The 22,012-nt window shown below is 41.9% G+C and overlaps 1 protein-coding gene across 1 annotated transcript in view; it reads left to right on the forward strand.

Moving 5' to 3' along the window:
• The first annotated feature begins 10,458 nt into the window (after positions 1-10,458).
• The window catches only part of LOC126457270 (protein takeout), a 71,060-nt gene continuing 59,506 nt past the window's right edge, over positions 10,459-22,012 (forward strand). Inside the window, exon 1 of the mRNA XM_050093434.1 lies at positions 10,459-10,584. Within this exon, the coding sequence (XP_049949391.1) occupies positions 10,491-10,584 (94 nt within the window). The 5' untranslated portion in view covers positions 10,459-10,490. The remainder of the gene's footprint in view (positions 10,585-22,012) is intronic.

The raw sequence follows: 22,012 nt of genomic DNA on the forward strand, positions 1-22,012 counted from the left end.
TTTCTATGCCTCTGTCACCTGCCGCTTTTCCTGTTCCAGTCGTGAATGGTTCACTGGAAGAACGATCACTGGTAAGCCTCCGTGTGAGCTCGCATTTCTCTAATTTCACCTTAGAGGTCTTTTTCGTGAGATATACGTATGAGGAAGTAATATATTTCTTCTAGAAGCGTACGTTCTAGGAACTTATGCGTTCTTCTTTCATCTTAAAGATCCGAGGGCATAGGTTCCTAGAAAAATCAGCCTACGCGCATCGCGCAAAAAAACCATGATGCAAAATTAGAGAGATACGAGGTCACAGTAAGGCCTTCCAGCAGTCGTTCTTCCCGCGAACCATTCACGACTGGAACAGAAAAAGGAAAATGTGACTGGTTCACAAAGTACCCTGCGTCACACATCGTCAGGTGGCCTGCTGAGTATAGATGTTGTTGATACAGAACAAGAACGTAGCTTTGACTGATCCCTTTAATAATCTAGTCAACAAGACGTAAAGCACCAGTCCACTGCTGCCTGACATTGTTGAACTTAACTGCTTGAATTTTGTTGAAATATTTTACCATTTGAACACGCATTATCGTGAAGTTCAACGTTCACGTGGTAAACCGGAACAGAAGAGAATCTAAACGTTTGAGACGTGGGGCTGAGCAAGGATGTTGAAAATTAGGTGGACCGATAAGGTATGAAATGAGGAGGTTCTCAGCAGAATCGGCGAGGAAAGGAACATGTGGATAACATTGACAAGAACAAGGGACAGGACGACAGAGCATTTGTTAAGATATCAGGGAATAATTTCCTTATTACTAAAAGGACCACAAGAGTGTAAAAACTGTACGGGTCGGCGATAGGAGTATATCCAACGAATAATTGAAGACTTCGGGTATAAGAGCTGCTCTGAGACGAGGAATTGATGGCAGGATGCATCAAACCAGTCCGAGGACTGAGAACCCCAAGAAAATATGAAGCTTCAGTGTCCATTTAGGATTGGAAATCAAAGTGTAGTGCATATTCCATAATCGTAACAAACGTATAATGTATGGTGCTTCATATGTGAGATTGCTGACTTAATACGGAGTGGTTCGTAGTTTGGAAAAAATCCACTGACAACTCAAATAAATAGGAGAAAAGAAATTGAAAGACATATCTCCATGAAATGAAGGTGGCTGTTAAAGAGATACGGACGAATGTACTTCACCAGGAGAAGGATCAGCTTCCGACCCATTGCTGACGTGAAGTGGTTACTTTACGATACTCTACGGCTCTGTTATTACTAGCCAGCACCGCAGGAACACTTCTCCTTAATTACGGCCTCATAAAAAGAAAGCAAGACTCGCGCTACGTACTTCCCCACCTCTCTTTATATTGATCTCTTTTTCCTTTCTTTTCCCTCTCTCTCTCCCTCTCTCTCTCCTTCTTTCTTCGTCACTCGCTCTCTCTCTATTTATATTATTACTAACGGAGAAACCTGGCGTTTCCCCGGTAATTATTTATAGCTGTGCGTCCACGCCCGTACCACGCAGCGTCCGACCTTGTCCTTAATGTTCATGACCTCACATCTCCTGAACTAAGTGTCGTACAACGCTATAATGTGGTAGGTACATTTAGCTGCAAATGTGGATATTCTCTGCAAAATGTGTTGCGAATAAAATTAGTAGCGAAGAAGTAATAGATTTAAAAGTCATGCATGATGCGACAATTTTTGACGTTATATTCCCTGAACTATGTGTCGTGTAGTGATATAATTTTGCATCTGCCTGTAAAATGTATCGCAAATACACTTAGCGGTAAAGAAGTAATAAAAATAATGTATTGCCTCATGCGATACTATTACTGCACGAATAGCGGAAAAGTAGTAAGCGATAAACATTCTTCCTTTCCTCGTTTTGTAGGGGCTGTAAGCGACAAAAAATTCTGTAATGGTTTGAAATTATATGTAAAGTTTGTTGCAAGTTGTTAAGTGCTCTCACTGTCAAGTACTGGACGAATGAAGTCAGGTAAGTCAAGTATCGCAGGCTACGCTTCTTTTTCACTCCCACGCCTCTGACAGGTAGATGGTGCTTTTCCCTAAAGCGATTGTCTCCTGACGGTAAAGTATATGTACACCAAGTTTGGTTGAAATCGGCCTACATACATACATTTTTATAATACGTATGGATTTTTGTTACCACCTGAACTATGTATCAACTGGTTGGCCGCAGGTGGTAACACTGTACATCAAATCGAGAACTGTGCTCTAAGTCACTGCTCTCCTCTCAGGCAGCGCGATGCCCACGCCTGCGGTTTCCTTGATGGTCATCAGCAACCTAGACAGAGAAGCCGTAAACCAGCAAAGCTCCGATGCTTCCCGCCAAGTACGAATTCCCATCTGTTGTACTTCCTCGAAGAAGCACCGTCGGGTCAACGAAGTGAAAGACACACAGGAACGCTGCCGAGCTTCTACATTTTACAGATCCTTATCGCCTTTCTGAACGCTAAAACATTTTTTTACGCCTGATGAGTACACCCGGTATTTCTAAACGTCTATGCACCAGCGCCTGCCATGACATCGCTTATCTTTTGAAACTGATTTCAGTCGGACGAAATGTTCTGAAATACACGGACATGCGTCGTTCGTTTAGGATGGGATGTCATGAAAATAAACTTTGGTAATTAATAATTTTATGTACAACCAGTCATTTTCTGAAGATGAAATATAATGTCTTCGATACAAGGAGATGGAACTCTTTTCACTCTGATTCGACGCATTTTTACACATTTAAGATGATGGCACGTGTAACGTTTGTACGTATTCGTTATTTCCACAACAGTAAACAAGTGTTCACTATCACTGTAATAACAAAGCCACGAAATGAAATGCAGTGAATGTGCTGTATTGCAGCTAAATATTTATTTGAACGTAGTACTACCTGCAACACAATTTCAACATCGGGTCTCTTAACTAAGAACACTAGCCAAGGTATACAATTCCTTTGATGGCGTTCTGAACAACTACCGAACCCATGTTACAGTGTCGACTAACCCAGTTTAATGTGCGTTTTGCTCTGCATAGTCCAATAGCGTCATCAATGAAATCGCGCCAACATCGTGAAGTTCCCAACTGTAGTATCGTCACTTTCATGAGTGCAATTAACAGTGAAATGAATTGATTAACTTCTATAGTTAATGTAATACAGTATTTATACTTCGCCAGTGGTATTCTTTAGACACAGAAGCCAAGCAAAAGTGTTTATTCAAAAATTTAAACTACAGCATACAATAAGTTTCGTAAGTTGTGGTGATCTGGGTATGAGTTAATACGTCATAATTTCGAGATTACTAATACATTGCAGTTACCTGCCTGACTCGTATTGTTTCAAAAATTTGGTTTTTGAACTCTGCCAATATTGCCTGTTGTTGCTGTTATTGTTGTTTATGAGAACCAAACTACTTTTCACATTTCCTTTGTTTTATCACTTCCTTTGATCACCGTAAAGACTAGGAATATCATTCCTACTAGTCTAGTTACCTAGAAATATTTCGTGTGGCTATGAAATCAGTAACTCCGTTCTAAAGACAGATTCGCATAACACTGCTACTTGTGTATTAGTGAAGCCATTCTAATAATTTAAACATAAACATTCGAGGAGAGATTAATTTAATACAGATACACAACCCTACTTTAGGTTGGAGACTGATGACTATGAGGTAAATGAAAGCTTAAACAAGAATGCAGACATCTCGTTATAACTCGTTAGTTTGTCCGAAAATTGCCTGGTGAATTTACACTACTAATATAGCCACAGATTATCTGGATCATAATAGCTGTCTGTGACACACCGCAACGTTTCTTCCTAGTCTGGTGACTAGAAATAATACGATCGTCCTGTTTTTCTTTCTTTTTTCTCTTTTTTTCGTTTAAATTTTCAGAAAATACTGCTGCTCTGAATACCTGTTGCAAAAGGAGAACCTTACACAACTGAAGTTAGCGCCGATTTTTGCTAGTTTCAACGGAAACTAGTCTTTCCTGCAGTTCTTAGTATTCCGTAGTACATTTTAAGCTTTTACAGTGTACACGATGCATGGGAATCAGCAAATAAGCTGTAATCGCAACACTAAAAGTTATTTAGAGTGTAAAAAGCTATTTTTATTTATGGATAAATACACTCTATGTCATAAAACGACGCACCACCAAGGAATTATTCTAATGGGACGGAAATAGGTGGATGTGATGTGCATGTACATTTTCAGAAAAATTAGATGATTTATTCAAGAGAAAGAGCTTCACAAACTGAGCAAATCAATAACGCGTCGGTCCTCCTCTCACCATTATGCAAGCAATTATTCTGCTTGGCACTGATTAATAAAGTTTTTTGTTGTCCTTCCGATGGATATCGTGCCAAATTGTGTCCAAATGCCGCGTTAGATCGTCAAAATTCGGAGACATTTGAAAGGCCCTGCGCATAATGCTCCAACCGTCCTGAGCTGGGGCAAGGTAGGGTTCGGCAAGCAAGAGGACAACCAGTAGAGACTGTCTCCGTGTGCGGCGGGGAATTATCTTACTGAAATCTAAGCCCAGGATGGCCTGCCATGAAGGGCAACAAAATGGGGTGTAGAATATCGTCGACGTACCAGTGTATTGTACGGGTGTCCCGGATGACAACCACAGGGGTCCTGCTATGAGAAGAAATGGCACCACTGACGATCACTTCTGGCTGTCAGGGCGTACGGCGGGCGTCACTCAGGTCGGTACCCCACCGCTGTCCAGGGCCCCTCCAGACACGCCTTGGACCTGGAACCTCATCGACTGGAGCAGAATTGTCTCCAGTGATGAGTTCCACTTCTAACTGAGCCCCGGTGACCAGCGAAACGTGTCTGGAGGCACCTCCCTCCGTATGAACTACTGCACCACGACACCTAGCAGCTTTGTTCGAATTCTCTATTTCCGCCGATGGATGGAATCAGTGAATATAATCAGAAGATCATATTTTTATGGTGAGTTGTGGTCGCGCGGAGTGGCCGCGCTGTTTGACGCGCCATGTCACGGATTGCGCCGTCCTTCCTGCCGGAGGTTCGAGTCCTCCCTCGGCCGTGGGTGTGTGTGTTGTTCTTAACATAAGTTAGTTTAAGAGACAGATGACCTTATCGTTTTGGTCCTTAGGAATTCACACAAACACATTATGGTGAGTTATGTTGTGTTGGAACACGTGAGGCAATACTGACCCTACGACTTATCTTAGAAGAAAGATTAAGGAAAGGCAAACCTACGTTGTTAGCATTTGTAGACTTAGAGAAAGGTTTTGACAATGTTGATTGGAATACTCTCTTTCAAATTCTGAAGGTGGCAGGGGTAAAATACAGGGAGCAAAAGGCTATTTACAATTTGTACAGAAAGCGGATGGCAGTTATAAGAGTCGAGGAGTATGAAAGGGAAGCAGTGGTTGGGAAGGGAGTGAGACAGTGTTGTAGCCTATCCCCGATGTTATTCAATCTGTATATTGAGCAGCCAATAAAGGAAACAAAACAAAAGTTCGGAGTAGGTATTAAAATCCACGGAGAAGAAATAAAAACTTAGAGGTTCGCCGATGACATTGTAATTCTGTCAGAGACAGCAAAGGACTTGGAGGAGCAGTTGAATGGAATGAACAGTGTCTTGAAAGGAGGGTATAAGATGAACATCAACAAAAGCAAAACGAGGATAATGGAATGTAGTCGAATTAAGTCGGGTGATGCTGAGAGAATTAGATTAGGAAATGAGACACTTAAAGTAGTAAAGAAGTTTTGCTATTTGGGGAGCAAAATAACTGATGATGGTCGAAGTAGAGAGGATATAAAATGTAGACTGGCAATGGCAAGGAAAGCGTTTCTGAAGAAGAAAAATTTGTTAACATCAAGTATAGATTTAAATGTCAGAAACTCGTTTCTGAAAGTATTTGTATGGAGTGTAGCCATGTATGGAAGTGAAACGTGGGCGATAAATAGTTTGGACAAGAAGAGAATAGCAGCTTTCGAAATGTGGTGCTACAGAAGAATGCTGAAGATTAGATGGGTAGATCACTTAACTAATGAGGAAGTATTGAATAGAATTTGGGAGAAGAGGAGCTTGTGGCACAACTTGACTAGAAGAAGGGATCGGTTGGTAGGACATGTTCTGAGACATCGAGGGAACACCAATCTAGTATTGGAGGGCACCGTGGAGGGTAAAAATCGTAGAGGGAGACGAAAAGATGAATACACTAAGCATATTCAGAAGGATGTAGACTGCAGTAAGTACTGGGAGATGAAGAAGCTTGCACAGTATCGAGCAGCATGGAGAGCTGCATCAAACCAGAATCAGGACTGAATACCACAACAACAACAACAACAACAACACGTTTTCAGCAGAGATGTGACTCGCCAATATCCTACAATGACGTCTGCACTGTGGTTCTAGTTCACGCAGAATACTTTATGGTGGGCGACCCACTACATCTGACGCCAGCCACTGATAGCTGATATGGGATATTCCCAAACAAGAAAGCTTATCATGCCAGACTATTTGTGTGCATCCTCCGTACCTTACAATGGCCGGCAAGTGGGTATGCTCAGACCCTTTGATGAAGATAAACTTTATATAAGGAGACCAGTTCAACGCCTACCACTCCCACATTACCACAGTAGAGAATTTTAAAGGTAAACCACAGCACAGATATAACGAACATCGTAACTATCATAGTGTACCGATCTGGTGATAACCTAAGTCATTGAAAAATAGCTGCATTGAGGAGAGCGCTCAGCGTCTTATTTAATTATTTACATGTTGTCTACAGTATAATTATGATTTCTCGTTATAATCTGGAACGAGTCAGTTTATAATTGTGATCCAATTTCTCAGTGAAAAATATGGCAACATGCTGACTTTTTACATGATTTTCTTTAACATTAATCTTAATCTAACTCACCTCTTTTTGTATTTTTGTATACAGTGATTTATACTGAAAATATGTAGAGTCTCTCTTTATATATATATATATATATATATATATATATATATATATATATCAAACACTTTCTCTCTCTCCCTCTCTCTCTCTCTCTCTCTCTGAAACACACACACACACACACACACATTATTATTATTATTAAGCATTGTATTATTGTGCATTCTAAAATTATTCTGCGAAATGGAAATAGTTGACAGTCAATAATGATACCATATTTCCACTGTACTTCGTTTTGTTTTCTTCCTTTGATACCTGGTACAGTAGAGGTCCATTATGAAACATCAAATAGAAGGTTATGGGAGTCGCTAAATTGTGAGGCAAACCGCCAAATTGATTTGGTTATGTGTGTAATTTAATGAAAAATTTTCAGAAGGTATTCGTCAGTTCTATTTTCAGCTGATCACTCCAATCCCTTATGATTATAAACTCATCCGACGCTAGCAATATGAGGACCCAATAGAGAAGGGCGTAAATTAAAATCACTATGGACCTTCTGTAGAGCTTGGTGTTGCAGAAGCTTCGCAAAGATTTATCTCCTACAAGAAAGCAAAAAAAGAAACATTCAGCGTAAAGGACAGCGGTCAGTCGCAGAAATCAGTAAATTTTTGCATATCTGGATTTCGACTTCGATGCATTACCAGGAGTTATAATCATGTCGGAGCATAAACATGTGATAACTGATGCAGCATTTACGTGGAAGCCATGTGCACCACCGTATCCACTGGATTGCAGTTTAGTTAAACGAGAAAGTTTTTGGATGAATAACACATGTTAAGAGTTTTATAGGCCCTTTTTATCAAAGAAAGGGAGTAAAAAGTGAGCGAAATAAGGGGACGTTTTGAACATAGAAATATTCTTGACATACATTGTACGATCTTACAAAAATATGTGATTTAATAAAAGAGTTTTCCTTGTAATTTTTTGTTTAATGTTTTGCATTTGTCCCAAGGGACTCATACTAGAATCGGAACTTTCTTACGCAGATTGTGTAAGCTACTATGAAACAACTTTTTGTGTTATCCATAGCACGTCAGCAATTGTACAATAAATAAGTGAAATACATGGCGTAGCAGGGGGTTCGCAAGTTTTTCCTACGGCGTTGTACTGTAACGTCATTTTGGAAGCTCTATGCCGTTATTATCGACACTTAGTCTTCTTTTTCTTTTTTCCCTTTGTGTGTCAATAAACTTAACAAAGCTTTTATGAAATAATATATACTACAACAGTCAGTTGTTACTAATGTCTTACTAAAACGGCGCATTTCGGCAGCAATGAGCCACATCGGGTGCATTTACAGTACTTTTACATTGTGATTAGTATGAAGTGAGGTTAGTTTCCTTTGTTGTGTGAGCCAGTGGGGTCATCTGTCGGAAAAGATGCCTTTTCAGGTAGATAAATATGTTATAGCGGGTGCATTGTATGATAAGCATGATTAATTATTTTGTCAGTGCATTTGACTTACATTTCTGTTGGTAATTTCTTTGTCTGGGCCCCAGAGCCCATTGTAAGAAAATACACTAGCAAAATGACTAATCATGCTGATCACACAATGTACACATTTATCTTCCTGAACAGAAGTCTTTTTCGGCAGGTAACCTCAGAGACACACACGGCAAAGTAAACTTAGCTCACTCTAAATTAGTTACAATGTAAAAGTGACTGTGCAGCATGCTGCTAAAACGCGTCGTGCTAAGGAAGTATTAGTAAGAAGTGAGCGTTGCAGTGCACATTATTTCATAAAAGTCTTACAGGACAGGCGCAGCCCTCAAATAACCTCCACATGAGGTGGATAAATTTAAGTTAAATTTAATAAATACGGTAGCCGTCATTCCTTCCCACGAAGACATTCCTTGTAATGGAATGGAAATACCGCAAAACAACAAGAAACAAACTTTTGAGCTTGATATTGACTGATGACAGTCTCCGTGGTAGCGAATTCGTCTCCTGCCTCTGGCTTTAGTGTAGCGTTACTTTCTCTTTCTCTCTCTCTCTCTCTCTCTCTCTCTCTCTCTCTCTCTCTGTCTCTCTCTCTCCATTTGTCCCTCTCTTTCATACGCTGAAGAGCCAAAGAAACTGGTACACCTGCCTAGTAACGTGTAGGGCCCCCGCAAATACGCAGAAGTGCCGCAACACGACGTGGCGTGGACTCCACAAATGTCTGAAGTTTTGCTGGAAGGAACTGACACCGTGAATCCTGCAGGGAATAAACTTGTTGTAGCTTGGAGTCAAAGACATAAAAAATTTTTGGAAGACATCATCTTTACGCCAGTGACTGTTATAAGTTTTTATTGCACTATTGCAGTTTCATGCTTAGTCCATTATCAAGTGCTGATATTATGGCTTTAAACCATGTCAACGTAATGTAATGCACAATGGATATGAAGGGATGCAAATGATCAGACAAGATGCTTACGTACGCGTCAGCAGTTAGACACGTATCTAGACGAATAAGAGGTCCCATATCACTCTAACTGCACACACCCCACACCATTACAGAGACTACAACAACTTGAACAGGCCTCTGCTGACATGTAGGGTCCATGGATTCATGAGATCGTCTCCACACTCGTACACGTCCAACAGCTCGATACAATCTGAAACGAGACTAGTCCGACCGGGCTACACGTTTCCAGTCATCAACAGTCCTACGTCGGTGTTGACGGACCCAGACGAGGCGTAAAGCTTTGTGTCGTACAGTCATCAAGGATAAACGAGTGGGTTTGGGGCTCCGAAAGCCCATATCGATGATGTTTGGTTTAATGGTTCGCACGGTAACGCTTATTGATGGTTCAGCATTGAAATCTGCAGCAATCTGCGGAAGGGTTGCACTTCTGTCACGTTGAACGATTCTCTGCAGTCGTCGTCGATCCTGTCCTTCCAGGATCTTTCTGCTGCCGCCATGTCGGAGATTTGATGTTTTACCGGATTCGTGATATTCACGGTACACTCGTGAACTGGTCGTACGGGAAAATCCTCACTTCATCGCTATCTCGGAGATTCTGTGTCTCATCGCTGGTGCGCCGACTATAACACCACGTTCAGACTCACTTAATAATCTGCCATTGTAGCAGCAGTAACTGACCTAACAACTGCGCCAGACACTTCGCGTTGCGGATCGCAGCGCCTCTTTGAATACGTATGTCTATACCAGTTTCTTTGGCGCTTCAGTGTATGAGGGTCACACTTTGATTTGTTGGTTAATGATATGAAACGTGCTGTGCGCTTCGAACGTACTTGAGGAAGCAAACAGTGAGCTACTAGAGGATTTATATGGCCACAAATCACGCCACGAGATTGACACAGAACAAGGAAATTACGGCTCTGCTGTATCCCATTTGACGCAAGAGGAGCACTGACGTATATCAAAATCTTAAGCCGAGGGGAGCAACGGAGGAACGCGCGAGGGAGGAAGCGGCGCCGCCTCCTTCCCCCGGAGCCGCAAGGAGGGAGGGGGAGCGGCCTTGGGTGACGTCACGCGGGCAGTGTTTAGAGGCTGCGCGGGGCGGCGGGCGCGCGTGTCGCTGGCAGGTGGCGGAGATGGCGGGTCGTGGGTCGGCGTTCGCTGCCGCTGTGGCAGCCGCTGTGGCGCTCGGAGTCGTCGCGTTCGCCGGCGCGCAGAGGCAGCCCCTCCGTGAGTACTCCAGCCTCTGCGGCCTCACCAGCTCAGAGGCATTACCGTTTGTGGTGTGTTGTGCATTGTGTACGTTCCTTAGGTATACGTCTAAGTGATTACACGATTACTCTACGACACACACCAACTTGTTTCTCGGAGTACAAACAGAAGCATTTTCAGATTATTTCTCTACCGTTCTGTTCTCGAGCAGCACACCGGGAAATGAACACCTAAACTTCTCCGTGCGACATCTCATTGCTCTTCCTCCGTCACTGTGGTCATTTCTCCCTATGTACAGTCTGTTAAGTAAGATCACGCTCAGATTAATCAGTAGAAAAACGTATTTCACAACAAACAAGAACTTATAGATGACTGGCGACTCCATGGAATGCTGTGTGCACAACGACCATATATGTTCAATTAAAAGGAAAGTCAGCGTTGGCAGTAATATTGATGTTTTATTGATGGCAGAATCTATCTTCGATCACATAGTGATAATCTTCAGAGCTGATGTGTACAAATTAAACCCAGACACTGGTATCAAAACTGAGAAGCGATCGCTTCTCAGCTTTGGTTATTGATAACTTGATACGAGTGTCTAGGTTTAATTTGTACATATCAGCACTGAAGATGATCACTATGTGATCGAAAATCGATTCTGCCATCAATAAAACATCAATATTACGGCCAACGCTGACTTTCCTTTTAATTTTAACCTATAGATGAATCAAACTGAAAAAAAGAAAAATGCAGTTGCAATTAATAATACCCCCAGTCACTTGCAGCGTCGATAATTACTTGGCATCCCCGAAGCATACTCGAATCGAAGTTTTCCGGGTATTCGCGTGAAGAAGACCTAATGTGTCTAATTTGCGAATTCAAAGCGAATTTTGCTTGCTCTTGACGCAGTGTTAAAAATGGGTTTCTTGAAAAACGGTTAATAATATTTTTTTCCACTTTTGAAGTCACTTTACGGATTGAGCCACTTTCTTCAATGTCATCCTCCTTTTTAACCATTTTATAACCTATTATGCACTTTTGTACAATGGCTTTGATTTCCCCATATATTTAGACGCCGAGGTATGACTCATTTTCGGACCTTTGGAATGGCTAAGGAGAAAAACACCCTCAAAAGCCGACGCGTAAGCTGCACGCATGTCTCTCCTTGTGCATCGTAGTCAAGAAATGCTTTGAAGACACTGCATGAACGACGAAGGTTCCCTCTATTGGGCTGTAAAGGTACTAAGGCGACATATTTTACATCTGCGAGTAATGCCGACCACGCTTTTATTTAACAGACTGTAAGTGAGAATCAAAAAAATATTTCGGCATTCTTGTGAGAAAATTTCATGAGAACATCTCATTACCATAGCCGCGGCACTCTCTCACGTATTTCGTGATATTACAAAACGAGCTACCCTTATTTGAATTTGTTTGATGTCTTGCGCCAAACCTATCTCGCAAGGGTCTCATACAGTGGAGCAATATTCCAAAAGAGGTCGGACAAGCATACTGGAAGCAGTAGATTTTTGCGTCTTTGGAGTGTTGTGTTCCCCAATTACATCAAAAATTTTTGAATTTGTATGATATATATATATATATATATATATATATATATATATATATATATATATAGTCGAAATTTAACAACGTATTTTTAGTACTCGTGTTGAGAACCTCACACTTTTTATCGTTCAGTGCCAAATGTCACTTTTCGCATCATGTAGACATCTCGTCCCAATAATTTTCTAGTTCTTTTGATCTGATGATTTTACTAGACAACGAACGAGAGCATCATCTGCAAACAATATAAGAGATCTACTAAGACTGTATCCTAAATCTTTTATATACATTGAGAGTACCAAAGGCCCTATAAAATAATTTGGCGAACCCCAGATATAACTTCGGTTTCACTAGATGAGTTACCGTCATTTACTATGAACCGCACTTCACCGTCGTGATCATATGAAATTCAAAATCATATACGTGAGTGTTTTGAAGTATTTTTATACGTCATAGTACTTAAATGAATGCATGAGAAACAAAGGTCAAAACTGCACTCATCTTCTCGATGTACTCTACATAAACGATTAGGTTTTAGGATAGTGTTGTTTAACGTCCTGTCGACAACGAGGTCATTAGAGACGGAGCGCAAGCTCGGGTTAGTGAAGGATGGGGAAGGAAATCGGCCGTGCCCTTTCAGAGGAACCATCCCGGCATTTGCCTGAAACGATTTAGGGAAATCACGGAAAACCTAAATCAGGATGGCTGGAGACGGGATTGAACCGTCGTCCTCCCGAATGCGAGTCCAGTGTGCTAACCACACATAAACGATTAAACAGTGTGTGCTCCTACATCTACTGGCTGCTCGAAAACAGTCTGAAAACCTTGTAAGGGTTCAAGTGGTTCAAATGGCTCTAAGTACTTTGGGACTTAACATCTGTGGTCATCATTCCCCTAGACTTAGAACTACCTAAACCTAGCTAACCTAAGGACATCACACACACTCATGCCCGAGACAGGATTCGAACCTGCGACCATAGCAGCAGCGCAGTGCCGGATGAAGCACCTAGAACCGCTCGGCCACAGCAGCCGACCCTTGTAAGGGTGTTGCAAGGTATATTGTGCTGAGAGGGAACTGTTAAGAAAAAAAATTCTATACCTTCCGAGTTAATCAGCATTGAAGTAAGTTAATCAGGCCGTTGCGCGAGCAAACGGAAGCGCTCCTCCAAATACAATTAGTGTCAGTTGTTCTCTTAACGTAGACGCTACATAACGAGTCCGCTCAAACCTTGGCTCAGGTTCGATTCTTACTGCCGCCCCATGTCCAATTTCTGTGTCGCCTGATTGGTTAACTTCAATGTTAATTAACACGAAAACGCCGCAACGTATCGAATTTGTTTCTTAACTATTAAAACTCTGCACATCCACCTTGCAACATTCTTACAAGCATTTCACATTGTTTCTGACCATCCTCTATTCTCCTCAACTTACCTTACGTGCCTGACGGAGGTTTATTTCTGTGCCCGCGCCACTTCCTTCTTTCTGTTGCAGTAGCGAATGGTGTGGAGTAGACTGTTGACAAATCTCAGTATAAGCTCGAATCTCGATTTTTCGCTTCCTGTTGTTTTTGCGAGATGTATATGGGAGAAAGTGACATTTAAGTTGAATCTTCAAGGAAAGTACACGCTCAGATTTTTAACAGGAAATCACATCGTTATGCGCAGTTCCTGTCTTGTAACGCCTCTCACTCAATTTCAGAAATTTCGCGCTTATTAGACAAACCCGTGACAAAGCGCAGAGTCCTTCTTTGGTACTTCTCCATTTCCTGTATCAGTTTCATCCGGTATGGGTCTCAGACTAGGGATAAGGATCAGTAAGTATCCGTCGAACGAATGTTTTTGTTGGCTTCCTTCTTCGTGGTTGCTCTACTCTTTCTGGGTTGTCTTTCAGTGATGACGATGTGTTTGGTATTTCTTTCTATGAATCTCAGTTTGGTATCTAATTTTTTCGACGATTAATTTTATGTGGTCGTTCCATTTTAATTAGCTACGTACACATAGTCCAAATAATTAGTGAACGCGATTGTTTGTAGTGTGTGTAATCAAAGAATAACGATACTTTCCTCATATTTATAGGCAATATGTTACATTTGTTAATGCTGACGGTAAGGATCTGCGTCAGACTGCTTGATGACTACGTTGTTCTCTACAGAATAGTAACATCTTTGAGTTGTAGCAGGCAATTGCATATAGAATTAGACAGAATATCTACTTCACCTTCTGAATGATGGTTTACTATAAATGTGGAAACCTAAAAGACGTAATCATGAACAGTATGATGCAGACTGTCCAAGAAGGAATAATCAGTACGCAAGGATCTGATAGGAACGATCATTCAAAGCAAAATAAGTTCAGTAAACAAGGACTGTAAAATGCATACGTCAAGACCTATTAACACTTCTTCTTCTCTTTGTTCGATAATGTGAAACAAATATTTTCTACTGAGAGCCCTTTGCCTCCCACCTTTTGAGACGTCGTAGTATGAACGAAAACAAGCCAAAAAATTCCAGTAAACACTGACTCTAAAGCGCATACCTTAAGAGCCATGAGCACTTACTAATCTTCCCTACTGTGAAACATATCTGTACTACTGAACAAGTGTTCATAGCTCTTAAGGTTATGCATTTCAGAGTCAATGTTTACTCGATAACTTTTCCTGGTTTTTGTCCATGTTACCTCCTCACAAAATAGGGAAACCCAAGAGTTCGCAGTAGAAGAGACGTGTTTCACAGTATCGAAGATAAAGAGGTGCTCATTGAACGTAAGTGTTTCAGAGCCCATGTATACTACTTTCCTCTGAATGATGGTTCCTGTCGTATCCCTATATACTGACCATTCCTCATGGGACACAGTATATATGTAGTAGGTTTGAGTGGCAAAGTCACCTTGCTTGAGTATCCGGATGTAATATTAACGAAGCAACAAAAAGTTATATGGACATGTAACATCTCTTTTGACGAGGGTGAATGGTAGATTATGAATCGCTGCGATGTCACTGCGAAAGTGTACGACTTCTGCAAAGGAGACTGCATGTATTGTTTATTTTTTAAGCTGGCCTGGTGTCTATGATCATCACCTTGTGGGGTTTTGGGAAGATGTAGAAGGAGTTCAGAGTTCTGCTGCTATAGATATGACTACGTTACAACCGTTCAGTTCTTTGGCATACGGCGACACACGGGAAACTTACTAACGGAAAGGGCAAAAAGACGGTACGACTATGTTTCTCACGGTAAAAGTTACCGAATACGTAATGAACACTAACGTATTACTTATATTGAACACGACGAGAAGACGAGATATATTAGGATGCGTTTGGGGTAATATGAACTTACCCTCCATCCAATCGCGAATGGAGATGAAGAGAAGCGTAATTTTTAATTGTTATCACCTATGCGCTGTACAATGCCTTGTTGAGTATTTACCGAGTGGTTTAAACATAAAGGTGGAGCTTCGAAATGACGCGAGCTGTTCATCCAACGAGCCGTGTTCCCAGACGTATTGTCTTCTCTTGGTGTCTGTCGTGTACCAAAGGGGTTAGCAGTAGTGGAATATTCTGATGGACGTGCAGCTAGCTTGAGGTCTTCGAAACTCGGAAGAGTGTTCCTGGAACCACTCTGTAGCAATTCTGGACGCGTTGCGTATCGCATATCGCATTGTCCTGCTAACTGCCCAAGTCCGTCGGAATGCACAATGGACGTCATCATACAGGATGCTTACGTACGTGCCACCTGTCAGAGTCGTATCTAGACTATCAGGGGTCGCATATCACTCCAATTGTACACGCCCCACACCATTACAGAGCCTTCACTAGCTTGAACAGTCCCCTGCTGACATGCAGGGTCGATGGATTCATGAGGTTGTCTCCGTACCCCTACACGTGCATCCGCTTGATACAATCTGAAACGTGACTCGTCCGACCAGGCTACACGTTTCCAGTCATCTTATGTCGGTCTTGACGGGCTCAGGCGAGGCGTAAAGCTTTGTGTGGTGCAGTCATCAAGGGTATACGAGTGGGCCTTCGACTCCGAAAGCCCATATCGATGATGTTTCCTTGAATGGTTCGCACGCTGACACTTGTTGATGGCCCAACATTGAAATCTGCAGAAATCTGCGGAAGGGCTGCACTTCCATCACGTTGAACGATTACCTTCAGTCGTCGTTGTTCTCCTTCTTGCAGCATCTTATTCGGGCCGCAACGATGTCGGAGACTTGATGTTTTACCGCTTTCCTTATGTTCACGATGAACTCGTGAAATGGTCATTCGGGAAAATCCCCACTTCATCGCTACCTCGGATATTCTATGTTCCATCGCTCGTGAGCCAACTATAATGCCATTGTAGCAGCAGGAACCTATCTAACAACTGTGCCGGACGCTTGTTGTCTTATACAGTCGTTACCGACTTCAGCGCCGTATTTTGCCTCTTTAAACATCTCTGTATTTGAATATGCATCCCTATACTAGGCGCTTCAGTCCGGAACCGCGCTGCTGCTACGGTCGCAGGTTCGAATCCTGCCTCGGGCATGGGTGTGTGTGATGTCCTTAGGTTAGTTAGGTCTAAGTAGATCTAGGGGACTGATCACCTCAGATGTTAAGTCCCATAGAGCCTATAGCCATTTGAACCCTATACCAGTTTTTTGGCGCTTCAGTGTATTATAACATAATGCACGTACTCAAATGAAATGCTCCTCTTTATGGACATACAGCTGCAGTGGTGTCATTGAAATACAGGGCGAGGCAGCTAAGACAGTCCATATGAGATATACCTAGCATGACTAAATAGATCGAGGTGCTGTTTTCACCGAGTTATCGCAGACAATGTTTTATAGTTTATAGTCGTCGAATTACGACACCGCTTTTTTTCAAATGGCACCACATAATTTTTTCTTAGACGTTTGAAATAAACTTCTAGAGAATTTCAACGACACGACATGTATGGGACTTGATCAAACAGTGTCGACATAACAGCACCGCAAACATTGTCCCACCGTCAGGAGAACAGATTCCACAAACGTCTGATCTCTTATACCAAGTACAAGCAAACGCGTACCTCAGGTGCTATTCTTGTGTTGACCCGTGCGCTTGTAGCCCACCAGGCTCTGTTCTGCAAATCAGATAACTTGCTTGTAAAGCTGTTGAGAAATTCAAAACATATGCGACAGTCGAAAAAGTGAACATCGTTCACGGCGAATGTTGGCAAATTATTAGAGCAGGGGTGTGGTTGTATGCTGAGGAGTGTCGACTGCGCTGACCACTCCCGATCCGTCCTTGCAAATGTAAAAAAAGAAAAACAGTTCTAGGAACTGAAAAATGGAGAATAAAAAACTCCAAGAGAAAACAAGAGCAAATGATAAATAAAATGAAACTTACATTATAGGAGCAGTAACACACAATGCAAATGTCACTAACAGGCATCTAGGAAGTATGAGAGGGATCAACCAACGTGTAGCATTGTTTCTACAGTATAACTTCATAGCATTTAGGAATGCTGGAGATCAAAATTTTGAGCAATTGGTATGACAATCGCATTTCATCCCATTCACATTTCGCTGTATCTACAGCTTCATAGCAGTGACTTCTAAAATTGGTTATATTTCTCCAAATGTTATCTACGAAAAGGACAAAGTGATGCAGCGCATCTGAGCAAAATTTTGTTTAAGGAAGAAGCATCGTTTACAAATCATAGGCTACGACAAATTATAAGTTGGTAAAGCGTTTTGGTAAGAAGCACGATATAGACTAAAAACAAGAAGTCAAATGTGGGTGTACCTCGCTCCGTAACAAAGAACAGAAGTCAAAATTGCAAGATAACTTATGAATGAACGTGAGCATAGTGAGTAGCATATTCCTCAGTTCACTTTACTTGCTGCCTAGTGGGCAGCATATTTCTGCCATCTCTACTGCGGACGTCGCCTCATACTACATAGTGTACCCCTCTTGGCGATTGTCTCAGCAACGGGGAATGCCTGTCAGCGACCTGTTTCAATCTCACGAACACCGCCTCCGTAAACTGTTAACAGCATTTGTTTGAAGTTGCACGTCGACGGGCGCAAGCATTTTTCGCAAAGCGATAAGTGACGCAACTCTGATTTCTCTCCAAGTACGAACTATATGGTTGAACCAAGTATCTGAGCATGTCCATATTAAAGACGTCACTCCTTCCAGAGAAATACTTCTCATTGCTACGAGTCTTTAAACCGGTTTGTTGCTCAGCACCTTCCAGGAAGGAATAGTTACTGCCTACAAATTTGCTGCACTACAGAGAATGCAAGCACGTAATTATAAATATTTCGTTTCGCGAAATGACTCTTGTACTACGAATCTAACAAAATTGTGAGGAATACCTACATCCTCCTCCTCCTCTTCCATCTCTTTTTCTCCTTCTTTTTCAATTCTCTTTCTACTGCAATTTGTTCTCAGCTTTCTTCCTCATAAATCAGGCTGTAAAAACTTGTCCCTCGAAAATCTCATTGATTTCCCTCTATTTTGTATCCATCAGAATTTCGTATTTTGAGCAATCCGAGCAATTGAAGACTATTGTTTTTCTGATTTTAATTAATTATGTTATGTACCTTTCTGAATAAACAGGCATTTATTTCATATGGAAACTTCCTTTATCCCCACATAATGCCTGTCACTCTAAGGTATGCATTCGCAAGTGTCCTCAAATGCCACGTTTAAGCACTTCCATTATTTGCAGAGGTAACTTCTTTGGTGTCCATAATTTACACTTACACAACAACTCTGAGACTACCAATTCACGTCAGAATAGAAGTCGAGGAGAGCACAATAACTAGATTGGCATTACTTAACTGAAAAGTCTCATTCGTGCGCTTAAGTGTCTTCAGTTTACTTCCTAGTTTTCCACTAGCTGTCACAATGCTAAAGCAGCTAACATTCTTTATTCATGATTCAATACTGATAAAAGATGAAGATAAGTAATTTATAACATTTAAAATCGACACTGTTGCAATCCGTCCGTTTACAATTGTCCCAAACTTCTAAACCCTATCTACGTCTTCGTATATCTAACAGATTGCTTGAGCGATGACTATGATCCTTCTACAACAGATTCCGTGGAGGTGCCCGTTCGTCGTGCATCGACTTTGAAGTTTCGTATATATTTCAAACGGCAAAATTGTTAGTATCAAAATAAGAGACAGACCTTCAGTTATTCATTACTATTATAAATTCATTTCTTTCCAAACGAGAGTTCTACGACCACTGCAATTTCAAGGTAACAAATACAGCACTAAAAACATATGCAAGAGATGGTGGAAAGTGTCAAACAGTCACACAGAAGATTACAGTAGCGGAACATTTGGAAGAAACATTCCTCCAACATAAAAATAAAATCAGTTGACATAAGAAGAAGCTAGGAAGATTAAGGTTTAATATTCTATGTCGACGAGGTCGTCACAAACGGAGCACAAGTTCGAATAGAACAACGATAGTGATTGCAAACAATTGTACCGTTTCCAAAATCTCCATTGTAATATTCACCCAACTCGCTTTAGGATACCACACGTAAGAAGAAACCTGTATAGTACTAAAACACTTAAGTTCTACTTGTTTTTCTAAGCAAACAGTACCTGTAAGAACAAGCGTCATTGGGGAGCATAGCTCTAGATGTCCGAGACATACTTCGGATGTCATTCTCTGTGCACTAACGTTCTCTCTGTCTATCCGTCTCTCTCTCTCTCTCTCTCTCTCTCTCTCTCTCTCTCTCTCTCTCTTTGTCTCCCCTCTCTCTCTCTGTCTCTGTGTATATATACACACACATCTGTCTCTCTGTCTACAGACACACACGCGCACACCCACCCACTCACCCACACAAACCCACATACACACAGACACACATACACACACACAACTGCAAAACTACAGGCGTAAAACCCGGCAGTCAACGAAGAGTAGGAAAGGAGGTCGTACGTGAACAATAATTTATCGAGAAAGTTGCGGTGACGTTCAGTTTGTGGTTGTTGTAATGTTTTAAAGCCAATAAATACCGACGGAACTTACTACCTCAGACCAGAGAGAGCGGCTGAAGCAGAAGAAGAGAGCGTCTGGAAGAAAAGATACATAGACATAGGAAGTATAGCGTCACGACAGCTTATTCTGTTGGGGTTCCCAATGTCGGCCTCCATGAACACGGCGAATACTTTAAAATGCACCTTTCTTAATGTAGGCGTACTGAATGTAATTAGTAAGTTCTTTTTGTAATGCCCGTTTGCCTCACTTTGTACATCACCGAGCTCATGGGATGGGTAACATTCTCACGCACACCGGAGAGATGCATTGCGTTACAGATTATGTTCACTGCTGCTGTAGACTATCAAAGTTCACGAATGATGCTGTTGTTGTTGTTAGAAAGTTGTTATTGCGTACATGTTGATAACAACAGATGCCGTTCTTAGAACCAAGAGCATTGCTTGAATGGTTCAATGCTTAACCACGTAGATGACATGTGCGAAATAACGACAATGCAATGGACACACAAGATCGATTGTAAAGATGACAATAAGCAGACGCCTAATCGTTAAATGAATGAAAGAACCGTGGAAGATGTCTAAAAATAGTCTTGAATTCCTGCCTTAAGCACCCTCTAAATGTAAGAGGGCCTGCTGAAAAGTAATGCCTCCGAATTTTTCATTCTATTCTCGAGATCGCATGTTTATCGGTCGACTTTCCCAACTTCGGTGACACAAATTGCAACCATCTGCCGCTAGAGGGATCCGAATTGTAGCGTGTAACAAAGCGGTGGGCAACATAACAATGTCGTTGCGTGAGAAACAGTGTGCTGTAATCTCTCAGAAAACTGAAAGCACCGGCCGGCCGCGGTGGTCTAGCGGTTCTAGGCGCTCAGTCCGGAACCGCGCGACCGCTACGGTCGCAGGTTCGAATCCTGCCTCTGGCATGGATGTGTGTGATGTCCTTAGGTTAGTTAGGTTTAAGTAGTTCTGAGTTTTAGGGGACTGATGACCACAGATGTTAAGTCCCATAGTGCTCAGAGCCATTTGAACCATTTTGAACTGAAAGCACCAAATAGAAGAATTCGCCCGCACATGGAGCACCCTCTCTTTCAGCAAAATGGCGGACAGTACACGAGAGCTCCGACCTCCGCAGCAACCCTACGCCTTAGGTTCACTGTCATCAGTCATCCTCCATACAGTCCCGACTTCACATCGTCCGATAGAACTCCTTAGATGAGATCACTTTGATAGTGAAGCGGTGCATCAAACATTCTACAGTGAGGATATCGACAAATTGGTCGCTCGTTGGGAAAAATGTGATCATCACCAGGATGCTTATGTTGAGAAATAAATATATAAAATGTGGTGTCACCGCCAGACACCACACTTGCTAGGTGGTAGCCTTTAAATCGGCCGCGGTCCGTTAGTATACGTCTGACTCGCGTGTCGCCACTATCAGTGATTGCAGACCGAGCGCCGCCACACGGTGGGTCTAGAGAGACTTCCTAGCACTCGCCCCAGTTGTACAGCCGACTTTGCTAGCGATGGTTCACTGACAAATTACGCTCTCATTTGCCGAGACGATAGTTAGCATAGACTTCAGCTACGTCATTTGCTACGACCTAGCAAAGCGCCATTACCAGTTACTATTGATGCTGTAAAACATGTACTGTCAAGAGCGATGTTCACCATTTACGGATTAAAGTTAAGTATTCCAGCAGCTACGTACGTTTTTTGTTAGTCTCATTTCCTTGACCTGTTCCAGACCTCACGCCAGCCTGCGTGAGTTAAAACGCGTGCCTTTCGGCTTCCTCTCATAGTGGGTTGGCTGTCTTGCCAATCCACAACATGAAGTCCTAGAATAAATATGTAGAATGTTAGTAACGTTTGTTTTATTTGCGTAAAGCCTCAAG

Source organism: Schistocerca serialis, chromosome 2 (genome assembly GCF_023864345.2).
Source record: "Schistocerca serialis cubense isolate TAMUIC-IGC-003099 chromosome 2, iqSchSeri2.2, whole genome shotgun sequence".
In the NCBI taxonomy this organism is placed as follows: domain Eukaryota; kingdom Metazoa; phylum Arthropoda; class Insecta; order Orthoptera; family Acrididae; genus Schistocerca; species Schistocerca serialis.